Raw genomic sequence first — 14,998 nt, 5'->3', positions numbered from 1 at the left:
TTTCTGATTCTCCATGCTGATTAACTCAGTCTAGTTTTCTTTTATGAGGACAATAAACAAAAGTCAAAGGTATTAACCAGTACATAAAATGCTCAGGGGCATGATATTTACTTTTCTTGTTTCTATCCAAGGCCATTGATAAAGGAGCAGGGGGTCTAGGAACATTCTTTTGTGTCTCTGTAGAAAGATGAGTAACTCTTAAAAGAAAACAAATTCTTCCCTACAAAGGAATGAATCTTATGCTCAGTAACTACGTCACTGGGTCAGACAATGAAGCAAAACCTGTCTATCAACAGAATTCTAAGGCTGAGGGCAGGGGGGAAGTGCTTTGATTGGAAACAGCAAACAGCAGTTTATGCTTTAAGATGCTTGCTTCACATTCACTGCAATTGTGGCCACCTCTTGGGCAATTTAACCAGCTTGGTGGTGCCCAGGACAGAGCAGCTGTTCTTCAATAAACAGTTAGATCAGAATCCGCCATTGAAACACTGAAGCTTCATGTCAAATTCTCCCTAACTTAGCCATATTTGCTTTCATAATACAACAAACCATTTCAGCTGAGCTCTGAAGCTGTTCAGTTCTCTTGACTATTTTATGAATTCTGGGAAGGAGTTTACAAAGTGGATTTCAAAGTTCTTTCTAAAGTTTTCTTGGAAAAAAAGAAGCAGCTTTACTTTTCTCATTCCCATAGGAAGCATGATAACTGGCTGAGGACATTAAAAAAAAAGGTTTTCTTGTTTAGGTACAGAATGGGAAAGAAGGGGTTTCTCACACATTTAAGAGATGTCCAATTTCTGGAAATTTTAAACCCATCGGAAATTGTTTGCATATAGCCCAGTTTGCTCCTAAATCAATGTTTAGCATATTTAAAAGTTATAGCTTGTTTGTACAAGGATGACAAATGTATTAATTCAACTTGGAAATGATTTTGATTTTGATTACAAGTGGATCTACAACCTGCTGAACTTTAAGGAATCCAGCTTTGTTTCTGATGGTTTTTGAGAAGTAGATGAAAAATTGAGAGCACAAGAAACCACCAATATTTTGGGAAAACAAAGAAAGTTCTTGTCTTAGAGCTTTGCAATTTGTGTCTTATAGGTACAGAATTCAATCATTTTCAGGTAAGAGAAGGTGGGAGAAATCCTAGCACAACTTTTATCCCACAGAACCCTGCCTAATGGGTGTCATTTTCTGGGCTACCACCATCAGCAGTTTTTGCTTCCTCTGAGGCTACATTTTCATTACCTTCACAGACTTCTGAAAATTGATGCTTGCTAAAATTGAAAGAAGCCTCTCTGCTCATCGTCATGTTTGTTCATTTTTTTTTTCTAATTTAGTATAAGTCTTTCAAAGGAAACATAGAATGGTGTTTCATATGCTGCAGGAACTAGAGGAATCTGAAGTAGGGTCAGTCAGAGGAGGCATCATATGGAAACTCCACTCCTCTCTGCAGGTGTGCAATCCTAGCTCAGATCCAGGAGGTTATTTTTTATTCTACAACACTGGAAAGGGATTCCCAGGAAGGTATCATCATATCATTGTAGCTTACTTTGTAACCCAGGCTGACACAGAGGCAGTGTTATCCACACTTACATTTCTAACTTTGATTGGCTCCAAGAAATTTGAAGTGATTATTAATAACTGATATAAAATCTTCCCTTAGGAGGGTTTTTAGAAAGCCTGTTATGGGAAATGGTCAGGTAGGGCCAAGTAGCAATAAAGGAACAACTTTCTTAATCACTTTACTAATAATTCTAAAGAATTGCATAAATTGGTGAGGTGGAAGAAAGAACCCTAGTTTTCCGTCAAGCTTCATTCAATGATGGGTTTTATTATTTTATTGGTTGATTTTTTTTGAGAGTATAGGTCACCCTATAACTCTTAGTCTAGAAGAATATAATTATCCCTTCTGCATTGCAGGGGTTAGGGGTGTGGTGCTCCTACGATCTAGAAAATCCATGTAAAATTCTTTTGGCCCTCTCTTCATACCAGAGAAGTCCAAATTTCCCTTTTTCTTTTATGGGGTATTTATAGTACCTTATTGTAAAATTTGTGTTAAGTATTTGGTCCTAGGCTACATGTAGGTCAATGTTAAGTAAAAATACTTTTTCTGTATTATCTGCCAGCCTTCACATGTCATCTGAGGCTTCCACAAAACTTCCCTAAAAGTCTCATTTAATTTGTTATGTTGACCAGCGATATATTGAAATTGTGATGGGAAAGGTCATTATGTGGAAAGGATAACTATCATTTCCCCCTTAGGTTCCCTTGTGGTCCTCTGCTCTAAGGGGCTCATTCTGTTAGTGCCAGACTTGGTGTGGACACCAGATCTTTAGCCCTACTGCAGCACAGAACTCTTGGACTCAATCAATCTGACCTCAGCCTCTCTCAGTATCAGAGATTATAGGTGTGCTCCACCATGCCCATCAAAATATAGGTTAATTTTTTTTTTACTGAGATACAGAGGTAAAACATAAAATAACAAAAAACACATGATAGGATGTGTTTAGCATAGTGCAAGTTTCTGATCCAAACAGCCACAATCTAGTTACAGATGGATTTGACTGGCATAATTTATGGAGCACTCAAGCCCACATTCTCTTCCTTCTCAATTTTTGACCTAGATATGTTTGCATGTGATTCTGATAATGATAATGAACAGTTATCTAGGCATAATGTTTATTTTTCTTTTGGAGAAGCTCATCTAAAAGTTCCTCTTTTCACTCCTCTGCCATTCTGTGCCCCAATTCCTCATCTCCTTCTTTAACCACCATCTCCCTCAGGACTTTAGCTCTGGGCATGATTCTCCAATTATTTGGCAAACATGTCATCCCTCAGTTGGAGAAAGAAACCCTTATGCATAGATATAGATAGTTCTCCATTATCATGATGAGAATCACATGCCAACCTGACTGTGCCTCCCTAACCAACAAGTGCTTTCCCTGCTCCCTTAACAAAGTCAGTGAAATCATTGTTTCCCTATAGAAATTCTTGCTTGTGAAGATGCTTATCGATGATAATGGGGCAAAGCTGAAATGTGGTGTCTCCTCCTAGTGAATTCTAAGATAAAATTTGGCATGGAATGAAAATTGCTATGGTATGTTACTGATAACTTAAAACTTCAAAAAAATCTGATTCTAAAGGAATTAGTAGTATTTTTTTTTTAAAACAACAGGTATTCCAACTCTGTTATTCCTAAGAAATACTCAAGAGATTTTTCAGAACTAAGGGCTGAGTTTCATCATGTGTCACATTGAAGAATGGTGAAATTCACACAGGTTACAAGGAGTGACCTGTGGGAGTCATCATCTCATTAATTCAATCCATTCAATGAAAAATTATGAAGCACCTACTATGTGCCAAGCACTGGGAAAAACAAAAACAGAAACAAAACACTTTTGGATTTTCTCCGACTATGCAAAATCAATTTGCTATTGAACAATAAATGAAAAGTGTTGCTTTTCCTGCTTTATAGCATAAGTAATATTTAGGAGTAAAGGCCTAGACTATGTAGAGTAACACATTTCCTCTAGCATTTTTTTCTTTATTGGCAATGCCATTTGTAAACTGCACATTTCATCTTCAGCCTTGTGGCTAATGTGTGCCTTTCTCCCAGTATACAGCACAGTGACTGGCACATGGGAAGTGCTTAATAAATACTTGTTAACTTGATTTGAATATTATTTTTGTGTTTGTGTATGTGTATGTATCACTAGTGAGACTTTATTTAGCAGCACAGGTAGGGGGAAAAAGGTTTAAGGGAAGTGACATTAATTCTTTCTTGTATGGAAGAAAATGGATGGGGATAATTTTGGATAGAAGACATAGAAAAAAGCATTCTAGAGAGAAAGATGGGCTTATATCCCCTGAAAACAATTATTTTTAAAAATCACCATTGTAAAAAACCAAAAAAAACCCTGCTGTGAAGGTGTTCAGGAGATGTCAGATTCACTTTCTAGTTGTCTTATGACCTTGCTGAGGTTTTTAACTTACTCAACTAGACATACTGTAAGGTCAGTTTTGAAGCGACACAAAGTACTATCTGTTGACTGAACACTGGATTTCTTTCTACTCACCCTCCCTGTCCGATGACAGGTATTATCTTCACATTTTGTTGTATATTATCGCCATTTTTCTTTTTGGCATAATAAATTCCTTGCCACTCCTATAAATGGAGTTCAAGCATCATTAAATTTTGTATTCAAAACAGAAACCTCAGAACATTTCCCAGTTTGCGTTCCAATTCACTTAACACTACCAAGACACTTAAGGATAAAAAGTGATCTAAACCCTAAACACAACGTTTTCCTCCTTGCCTGGGTTATTGACAAAGGTCACTGTTTTATAAGCTCATGTGGACACTGGCCCAGAGCAGGACCCTTTACTGGCTAGAGGGACTCATTATATACCAAGTACCTTTCACAGCATGGTCGTCCATACTTGAAATGTAAAGGCTACTGGAATACCAACCCTTAGGATATGACAGCCCCAGTCTGCTACAGAGATCCAGGAGTCTTGACCTCTGCCCTTGTCTTTGAGGTCCTCAGACTGGAAAAATAGCAATATAGGGGAAGGAACATGGCGTTGGAGTCAGAAGACCTGGACTCCAAGCCCGGCTCTACCACTGACTGCCTGACTGACTGTGGGCAAGTAACTGGGCTCCAGTTTTTTCTGATGTCAATTAGGGGGTTGAACCATACAACTTCTGATGTTCCTTTAACCTCTAGATCTATGATATTATGACCTCCAAGGACCTTTCCAGTCTCCAGACCCTTCCATCTAAAATGATGATCCTAGGATCCTTGGGACTAAAAGGAGACTCATCTGCATCCACTTTACACTTCAATTGGTAAATCAATAAGCATTTATTAAGCACCTACTATGTGCCATGAACTGAGCTGAACACTTGGGATACAAAGAAAAAAAAGTTTCTACTTTCAAGGAGCTTAGGTTATATCAAAAACATGTACACATGTAAATATATACATAACATAAACAAACAGACACAAAATAGTTTGGGGAAGGAGTTCACTAGCAGTTAAGGGGGAGGTGGAATCAGGAAAGGCTATATATATAAGGTAGCTTTTAAGCTGTATGTTGAATGAACCAGACAAGAAGCAGAGGTGTAGATTCCTGAGGGGAACACGGTACAAAGACGCAGAGACTGGAGGTAGATCATTCTGATCAAATGTGCCCAAAAGATCCAAAGAATCCTTTAGAAGACAGAAGAATTTCTCTCCCTCTGGCACATCAGGAAGAGAAGCAACAGGATAAGAATAGTCCAAAGGAGCCCTAGACAGGGGGAGCAGAGTGGTCATCCAGGCTCTAGGAGGTGTGAGCTAAGGGTTTCAGGGTGTTACTATTTTATGTCAAATGTAGACAAGAGGTCAGAAATACAGATGGTTCAGCTAAAGGCAGGTATCAGTAGTCAAGAGTAAGTAAGGAGTCATGAACTTAGATACAAAACCAAGTAAGTTTTAGTATCAATGAACAGAGAATGGGGTGTGATCCTGATCCTGATATGAAAAGTATTTGCCAATATATTTGCCAGGGCAGGAACTGAGGTCAATGTAGGACAGAGAGGCAGCATGGAAAGAGGTCTGAATTTGGAGTCAGAGATCCTCAAATCCCCGCTCTGCCCCCAGCTGCCACTCTCTGGATCTCAGTTTCTTCATCCATAAAAGGAGGCAATTATACTACATGACCTCTGAGGTCTCTTCAAGAAGTAAATTTATGATCCTATAGGCCTGTGTTTATAGCAAGGGAGTAACTAAAACTGGTTAAGGAAGAGAAAATTGATTGGTAAAGACAAAGTAGAATAGTGGCAATGGAAGTAGAAAGGAAGGGACAGATCCTGAGAAAAATGTTAAAGAAGAATAGAAAGATCTTAGTAATCAGATAGAGGGGAATGGAGAAAGCAAAGATTCAAAATGACCAGAAAGATTTGAACTTCTGTGATGGGAAGGATAGAAATATAGAAGATACTAACTTTATTCTAGGGGGCAGGTGATGAGCTTGGAAGACAATGATGCCTAGGTCTGTAAAGTCAGTCATCTTAGTCTCTTCCACACCTAATCAAATGTCAAGTTCTACCTCTCTCAAATCCACACCCTTCATTCCACTTATATAGCTAGAAGCCAAGTTCAAGCTTTGATCACTTCTCATCTGGGCTACTTCAATAGCCTCCTAATCAACCTCCCTGCTTCCTGTCTCTCCCCTCTGGAGTCCATCTTCCACACACCTGTCTTAATAATTTTCCGAATAATGTGCCTGTCTGCTTATGTCACTCCCCTGATCAATGGGATGCCTCATTCTGGTGTCTTAGGCCCTGGTTCCAGCCTTAGTTGACAGTCTTTTGCTTCTCACACTCTCTGTCTCATCCAAACCGGACCAGTTGCCATGTCTTCTACTTAAAATTCCATGTCTCACCTTAATTCATTCACCAAGCTTTCCTCTTCCTCTGCCTCTCAGAATTCACATGTTCCATCAAGGTTCACCTCTGCAGTCTCCTTAAAACCTTCCCTGACCTTCCTACCGTTAATGCCTTTTTTCTTCTCCAATGACCTAGCTATTTATCTGTGTATATGGTTTATGTTCTCTGTGTATATATTTGAATCTTCTCTATAGAATGTAAGCTCCTTGAGGGCAGGGCTATTTCATTTTTATCTTTGTAACCCTAGTGCCTGAGTCAGGGTAGCCCAGAGGAAGGAGGGCTAGCCTTGAAGTCCGAGATCTGGAGCAAAATCTACCTCTGATACACACTAGCTTTGTGACCAGGAGCAAGTCACTGAGTCTCTCACCCAGTGCTCTAGGAGATGAAAACAAGTGGCTAATCTACATTGGTAGAGCTACAGTAAGAGCTGCCTGATCCTAGACACAACTTAAATTTATACGGGGTGTCTCAAAAGTCTTAGTGCAATTTTAAGCTTAAAACTGAGACTTTCCAGATAACTTCTACTGTATTTAATTTAATGTAAAGCACTCTGCAAACATTAATCACATTTGATCCTTCCATCAACCCTACCTCAACCTTATCCTACTTTACAGAGATGAGAAAATAGAGGCTCAAAAGGGCTGAGATTTGGCCAGGGTGATACAGCTAAGTGTAGGAGGTAGGATTTGAATCAGGATGTTCTTGACTCCAAATCTGGCACTCTATCCAATACAAAAATTGTAGACTGGCCAAAAAACCCCAAACAAAAACAGAATCCCCAGTGCCTGGCACAACAGCTGGCACACAGAGAGGTGTTTAACCAATGTTTGTTTATTTGGATTTCAGACAAATTGAGCTGAAGGTGATGGAAGAACATTTAAGAAGGAATATTTAGCCTGTAGTTGGAGACGCAGTACCAGAGTACAGGTGAAAGATCACAGCTAGAGCCGCAGATTTGGGCTTTGTTTGCACAACTGAAGCTATGGTACTAATGAGCTAAACAAGGGAGTGAAGAGAAGACAAAGATTGGAGAATCAGAAGAGCAGCACCATGAACGCTAAAGAAGTACAGAGTTTCAGATCAGAAATGCTACAAGTTGGAGCTCAATTTATTATTTTATTAGTTGTAAAGATTTAAGAAAGTGATGGAGAATATATTAATAGTGCAGATTATATTTAAAAATATGATGTGCTCACATTTTTCTTCCTGGAGAGCCGGTTGTTAAACATTTAAAAAATTTACCATTTACTTGCTTATACTCTAATGGGAAAGATAAGTACATACATAAATCCATAGAATATTCAAAAAAATCTTAGTGCAGTTTTAAGCAAATAAAGTTTAAAACTGCACTAAGACTTTTGGCACACCCTGAATACAGAATAAATATAAAGAGAATAAGTACATAGTTAAATATTAGGTAGTTAGGGAGAGGGAAGCAAATGTGTAGGGATGGATGGAGACAACCATCATCATCAAAAATTTACACATTTTAATTAAACTTAAGTGTCCTGAAAATATTTTAAAAGACCATATGCATTTTTTGCAAAGCTATCACATATAGTTTTGAATTTTGAAATAAGTTTATTATAAATATGAAATTTCTGGTTTTTATTTAGCCAAAATTAAATAGATTTTTACCAGGTCAATATGAAAAAATTAAGATATTATGCAGCTAGATAGTGCAGTAGACAGAGCAATGGTTCTGGAGTCAGGATGACCTAAGTTCAAATTTGACCTCAGATAATTATTAGCTGTATAACTCTGGGAAAGTCATTTAACCTTTTTCTGCCTTAGTTTCTCAACTGTAAAATGGGGATAATAATAGCACCTCCCGCAAAGGATTGTTCTGAGGATCAAATGAGATAATATTTGTAAAAGTACTTAGTAGAGTGTCTGGCACATAACACTTGATTCCCTCATTCCCTAACTCAGTTTTCTCCTTTCCCTTCCTGTTTATTCATAAAATGGAAAAGAAAAACAAAGTTTTCTTTCCCTTCAGTTCCAAATGTATTTTAACTTTAGAATCAATGAGTCAACTTTTTACTTCAAATACTTCCAAAGGACTGTGGTTTCATGGCTCAGGGAAAGGGAGAGGGAGACAGTGTGTCCTCCCTCCACTAACAGCAAACCTAAGATGCCTTTAATTATGCCACTTTATGAGTGACTATGACCTTAAGAAATCATCAGCTGATGGCTAAATTTCTTGATGATGACCCTCTCTGAACTTGGACAGGCAAGACCATGGATGACAGGCATCCCCCAGCCCATCCATGGGCTAGTCTGTGTGAAGAAGCCTTCCTTCACTTGTAGGTTCTGCTAAGTGAGGGCAGCTAGGTGGTACAGTGATAGAGCGCTGGGATTAGAATCAGGAAGACTCATGTTCCTGAGTTCAAATCTGGTTTCAGACACTTACTAGCTGTGTGACCCTAGGCAAGTCACTTACCCTGTTTGCCTCAGTTCTTCATCTGCAAAATGAGCTGGAGAAGGAAATGGTAAACCGCTCCAGTACCTTTGCCAAGGAAACCCCAAATGGGGTCATGAAGAGCCAGACATGACTGACTAATAGAAGCCAAGCTCATGCTCAGCTGGTAAAGATTTCAAGAAACCAAGGTCATCTCCACATCACAATGAGGGCCCAGAGCAGGACTTCAGGGGAGAAAACTAGTCAAAAGGTGATGAAAATGGTTTTTACTCTTTGCAGAAAAGCTTTTTGTTTAAGAAAAAAAGCTAAATGATCTCTCTTCTGTCCTTCCTGAGAAATACGAGTATCTCACTGGAGGAGGGCATTTAGTAAAACATTAAGAAAGCGTTCTATAAATGTGAGCTCGGGTGATTTCTACTCAAGTAACTTTCCTTGGCAAGGGCACTTATTAGTCCTGAAATTCATTATAGATGCTATTAAGAAAAGGCAGAAGAAAGTGGATGTTTCTTGTCTTGTCTACACTATGCAATAGAAAGGCCATAGAAGTGGCTTAGCAGAGTGTTGTACTTGGAGTCAGAAGGAACTGAGTTAGAATTCTGACTCAGACACTTACTAGCTATATGACCCTGATTACTTCTCTCAGTTTTTATTTCCTCATCTTTAAAAGGGGGACAGCAATAACATCACCCCCCCCAGGGTTGTTGTGAGGATCAAATGAGATAATATATGTAAAGCACTTTGCAAACCTTCAAGTCCTGTTATGATGAGGATGATAACGATGATTACATGGGGGATGATGATTGCAGATGGATAGTGAGTTAGTTGGGTCCAGAATTGAGCCAGAGGAACAGAATAAACTGGATTGCATTTGGAAAACCATACTGGGTTTTCAGGGATCTCAAGATGCTCCCTGGCCCCAAAATCACCCTTTTAGTTTGGGTTTGGTTTTTTTTTAAATAAGCACAAATATTCTTCCAATGATGTTGTATGACTGCAAAACTTGGAACCAAACAGTCTCCAAAGGTTTAAAATGACGGGAGATCCAAAAGGGATGGAAAGATACACAGTGTACACAATTGCCACCAGAGTATTTACAACCATGACCTACGTGCCAAAAGTGAAATAGGGAACACCACCAAGGAAATGTATGGACAGAAAAGCAAGAAGAGTGCTTATGTCATGGGGAGAAGGAATACGAGATAGGCAGTCTTAAGCACTGTACTGCTACCCACAACATATAGAAACACGCAAAGAAAAACTCTCGACATGTTGGACAAAATCTTTACAGAAGATGCATGGGAGAATATGAAGAAGAATCATGTAGGATGAAGGCACAGGGGAAGGAAAGGGAAGGGAGTTGTAATCTGCATCAAAGGAGGGAATGCCTATATCAGGGTGATCACAGACCCAATGAAGTAATCAAGTAGGAAGAGATAATTGCTAGTTGAGAAATTAAGTAGCATTTCTGTTTATAGACTGTTAGTTACTGCCTGAAAATGGTTCAATTGTTCTACTTCCATGGAAAATGTGCCTCGTCCCTTTAAAGGAAGGGAGTTTTGCAGGCCAGGCTATAAAAACTGCAGCACAGCTAAAGGAAAGGTTTAATCAGTAAACTGGAGAATGATAGTTGGTGCAAGTTAATGAAGTGACATCTAGCATCAGCCTGATGTCTGAGGGGAGAGAACAAGTTGGAGAAATTTGGAAGTCTGCTTTTGCTTATAATGCATCTTCAATTTCAAGGCGTTCTTTACTTGTTGAAATCCTATACGTCTTTCAAGGTCCAGTTTAAATGTCACCTCCTCCATAAAGAGGCAGCTACGTGGCCCAGTAGATAGAGCACTGGGCCTGGAGTCAGGAAGACAAGTTCAAATCTGATCTCAGACACACACTAGCTGTGTGGCCCTGGGCAAGTCACTAAACCTCTTTGCCTTAGTTTCTTCAACTGTAAAATGGGGATAATAACAGCAGCTACCTCTCAGGTTGCTGTGAGAATCATGTGAGATAACGTTTGTAAAAGCACTTAGCACAGTGTCTAACACATAGTAGGTGCTATATAAATGCTTATTCTCTTCCCTTCCTCCCCACCCCTAAAGCCTTCCCTAATTCTCCCATTGGCAAGCTCTCTCTCCTCTGAACTGTCACAGTGTTTTGTGCATCTCATGGCCCCAAAACATGCAGCCTTGTAGTAAAGTTGCTTGTATACATGTCTTATGTATAGGCTGCAAGCTACTTGAAGGCAGGCAGGCATTGTGCTTATTCAGTTTTGCCTGGGAGAGTGGCAGGGAGGGTTAGAGATAGGAAAGGTGGGAGGGTGGTCTTTGGAAAGAAGATGATGTATTCCGCTTTTGTTTGACCTGTCGATTTTGAGATGCTTGTGAGACATACAGGTAGAGGTACATAATAGACAACTGGCAATTCAGGACTGGAATTGCTCACTAAATCTCATCAAGATTGGAATTAATCTGTATAGAGGGCGATAACTCTTGAAGCCTTGGATGGGTGGGTGGGGGGATGAAGACTTTATAAGACTGTTACTTACCTTTCCTATCTTTATGCATGAATTAATAGTATCCAGGAAATCAGCTTTTTTTTCATTTAGAGGCACTTCTGTTAACTCTTTCCCAAGTAGTTCACCTGTTTGGTAGCCCATAGCCATTTCAAATGCAGGATTGACATACTAGGAAAAGAAAGAGAAATTTGTCAAAATCAGTGCTGAAAAAGAAGGCAAAGTTACTGAAGTCTGAACTTAGGACCAGCCCCTTATTTGCTAAGGCATTTTATCTGTCCAAATTTAAAGGCCATCGAATTAGGTTATTGTAGCGTTCCTCAGAGCAACTGAGGACAAAACCAGAAAGAAAAGGAAAAAAGAGCTCTAGTTTAGAGAAAAGATTCATCCCGGGACCTTCAAGAAGTTTTCGAATACTCATAGTTTCTCTGACTCTGGAGTTTGCCAAACTCCAAATCCCTTATGTGCTTGCTTCCCAAACTCCCTCCTTGGGCTGGAGGCAATTACCCTCTCACTTTTGAAATGGTACAGGGAAGGGAAGATATGAAGATGCAAAGTCGGCCACAGCATGATTTCCTGATGGTATAAACCTCCAAATTGTGGAGATGTGAGATCAGCCACACAGAACACTATGACAAAAGGGTGGCAAAATGGAAAACACATTGTCTTCAACATATGACGGCCTAAAAGCATTTCTTGATGACTTACCTAAGTCCAGGGTGCTGGTTCTATAGGCACTGGAAAGGGACTGCTCAAGCTTACACTAGCCACTACTTAGAGGAGAGATGGGGTGAAGTGGGGTGGGGCAGGGAACTTTATGGAGATAAGAGAATGCTAGTTCTCTCCCATACCCACCTCTTTAGAGGTGACTTAGGATTTGGGGCTAAACTTAATCTCCTTAAAACTTTTCAAATTTGCTCTGAAGTCCAAAGGGTCCCAGGACTATCTTTCTCCCAATATTTCATTAACTTTTTTTGTATGTGACATGGATCCTTTTGGAAGTCTGGTGAAACCCAAGGACCCCTTCTCAGAGTAATATTTTTGAATGTATAAAATAAAATATAGAAGTTCACAAAGAAAACCAATTCTATTAAAATACAGATATCAAGAAAATGTTTTTTAAATAAGTTCACGGACCCCTGGTTAAGGACTCCTACTATAGCAAGATGTTCTAAGAATAGAAACCTCATGTGCTGACTCACTGACCCAACTAACCTGTCCAGCAAGGACAGTAAAGGAGAACACATTGGCTGAGAAACACGGTGAAAGAGGACCACGCTTTAAATCAAAGCTTCTGACACAGAATTATTATGATAGCAACCATATACCAGGAAGAGTATCACAAATCTTGCTCGAACAAAATATGAGAGGGAAATGGATGTGGGCCAAGTAGCGGAAAAGGGGATCCCTAAAGGACAGTCACATCCCTCTGGAACAGATTGCTTTTTTAAAAAAAAACTTTTTTAAATTTAAAATTTTGAGGGTTGTTTACAACTTGGATGCTATACATGCTATACATCATAAACTGACTGAATAAATAAACTGATAAAAGTATGATTTGGCAGCATGATGGAGTAGAAAGGAGTCTAGATGGGATTGGGAGTCAGAAGACATGGGCTCAGATCCCAGAGTGTTACTACTTATAACTGTACAGCTTTAGACAAATCTCTTAAAGCCCTCTGAACCTCACCATCCTCCTCTGTAAACCATAGGCAATAATGCTCATATCACCAAAATCCCTGGACTGTTGTGAGGATTGAATGATGTTGTATGTGCAAGGTGCTTTATAAATAAAAAGTAGTATTTAATGTGATTTTATATACATAGATGTGTCATGTTTCCAGAACTATGAATGGGATTATTAAATTTCTTTTGTTTTTAAGAGATAAAAGGATTCAAAATAAATGTGATTATTTTCATAGCATTTGGTAACTCCTAAAGCTACCATTATAAGATCTATTAGTCCCTCTTTAGTAAAACTATATTTGATTTAAATGAAATATTTTATTTCATGTTAACTTTCTGGTTTCCTGAACCTTAGAGATGAAAAATAGTAGTAATAATTTTATGGGTTTTTAACTACTGAGTAACTTTCTGGTTTCCTGAACCTTAGAGATGAAAAATAGTAGTAATAATTTTATGGGTTTTTAACTACTGAAATAGGCAAAGCAAAACAATAACTAACCATCTCACTCCCCTCAAAAAATAAAAAGGGAAAAATCAGCACTGAGTCCCCTAAGCCAGAACAGCACATTTCTACTCTTTAGAAAAAAAGTTTGTCACAAACCTGTATGATGTGATCTTCACTTTTAATTTCAATGGCTTCTTGACTTTTCTCTAGTGCTGTGAATATTGAATTGCAAGCCCTTTGTGGGGAGAAAACAAGAAGTGATTAGAATGGATGTTGCTATGCCGTGTTTTCAGTGGAAATGAACAGCGCTGCCTTTATGGGTAGGGAGAAGTAGAATGCATTGAGGGGCACCAAAGAGCCCTGATAACTAAAAACAGCCCTTTCTACTTCCCACAACCCTCATTTTCTTGTTGTTGAGTCGTCTCAGACACATCTGACTCTTCATGACCTCATCTGGGAGTTCTCTTGGCAGAGGTACTAGAGTGGTTTGCCATTCTCTTCTCCAGCTTGGTTTACAGATGAATAAACTGAGGCAAACAGGATTAAGTGACTTGCCCAGGGTCATACAACTAGTGAGTGAAGTCACATTTGAACTCAGGAAGATTCATCTTCCTGATTCCAAGCTCAGTGCACTATCCACCGTACCACCCAGCTGCCCTCACTTACAATTTCCCCTTTAAGAGTCCCAGGTCCATTGTAACTGGTCATAGCACTGTTATTTAGGAGTGGCCAGTGCATTAGCAAGGATAACTAGCTGCGTGACCTTGGACAAAGTATTTAACCCCTTTGGGCTTAGCTTCTTCATCTGTAAAAGGAAGGGATTGTACTAGAGACTTAATAATATCAAAAGTTCCCTTGGGCTCTAAATGTATAGAATTATGGATCCTACATATTTACTTAAAACTTAAGACAGAAAGAACAAATTGTAATTTTTTTTTTATAAAGGCAAACCTCCATTAGGAGTATGCTAAGTTGGATTTATGAACTGGGTGCAAAGTTGAAAGAGAGGACCTTTGAAGTCCTTTCCAACCCTAGGATTCTAACGATTCTATACTTTCTGAAATTTTTATTTAAAATGAATTCTGATCTAGTATTTCAGGAACAGAAACACAGCATGGAAAACTTCTTTTCCTTGCATGTTCTTGGTGACCTCTCCGTTGCCAAATCTGGTGGTCTTCTCTCAGTTCTTTTCTGACCCTCCCCCTTTTGTTTGTATCAGTTCCTGTTGACTCCTTCTGGATCTTCTTTCTTTTCTAGGTTTTCATGATCTGACTCTCTATTGGTTCCCCTCGTGCCTGTCTGAACATTCTTTCTCAGTTTCCTTTTCTTTAAGCTCTTTATCCATATCACATGCCCTCAATATGATAGATGTTCCCCCAAGATTCTATCCTGGGCCCTCTTTTCTTATCCCTCTGTAACTCTTTCTTGATAATCTCATCAGACTCTATCTTCATACAGATGACTTGCAGAGCTAACACAGAGTCTTAGTGTACTTTTAAATAGGTT

At 39.1% G+C, this 14,998-nt stretch overlaps 1 protein-coding gene across 4 annotated transcripts in view; it reads right to left on the bottom strand.

Annotated features, from left to right (window-relative positions):
• PDE8A (phosphodiesterase 8A) overlaps nucleotides 1–14,998 on the bottom strand; it is a 261,479-nt gene that overhangs the window by 65,012 nt on the left and 181,469 nt on the right. For all 4 annotated transcript variants that reach the window (XM_020966427.2, XM_078151108.1, XM_020966433.2 and 1 more), the window contains 3 exons: nucleotides 13,649–13,727; nucleotides 11,395–11,532; nucleotides 4,077–4,165 (listed from right to left, as the gene is read on the bottom strand). In XM_020966427.2, the coding sequence (XP_020822086.1) occupies nucleotides 4,077–4,165; nucleotides 11,395–11,532; nucleotides 13,649–13,727 (306 nt within the window). The remainder of the gene's footprint in view (nucleotides 1–4,076; nucleotides 4,166–11,394; nucleotides 11,533–13,648; nucleotides 13,728–14,998) is intronic.

This window comes from Phascolarctos cinereus, unplaced genomic scaffold (assembly GCF_003287225.1).
Source record: "Phascolarctos cinereus isolate Bilbo 61053 unplaced genomic scaffold, phaCin_HiC Scaffold_3;HRSCAF=262, whole genome shotgun sequence".
NCBI classification, from domain to species: domain Eukaryota; kingdom Metazoa; phylum Chordata; class Mammalia; order Diprotodontia; family Phascolarctidae; genus Phascolarctos; species Phascolarctos cinereus.
The sequence above is the reverse complement of the archived record's forward strand: the minus strand, read 5'-3'. Positions and strand labels throughout refer to the sequence as shown.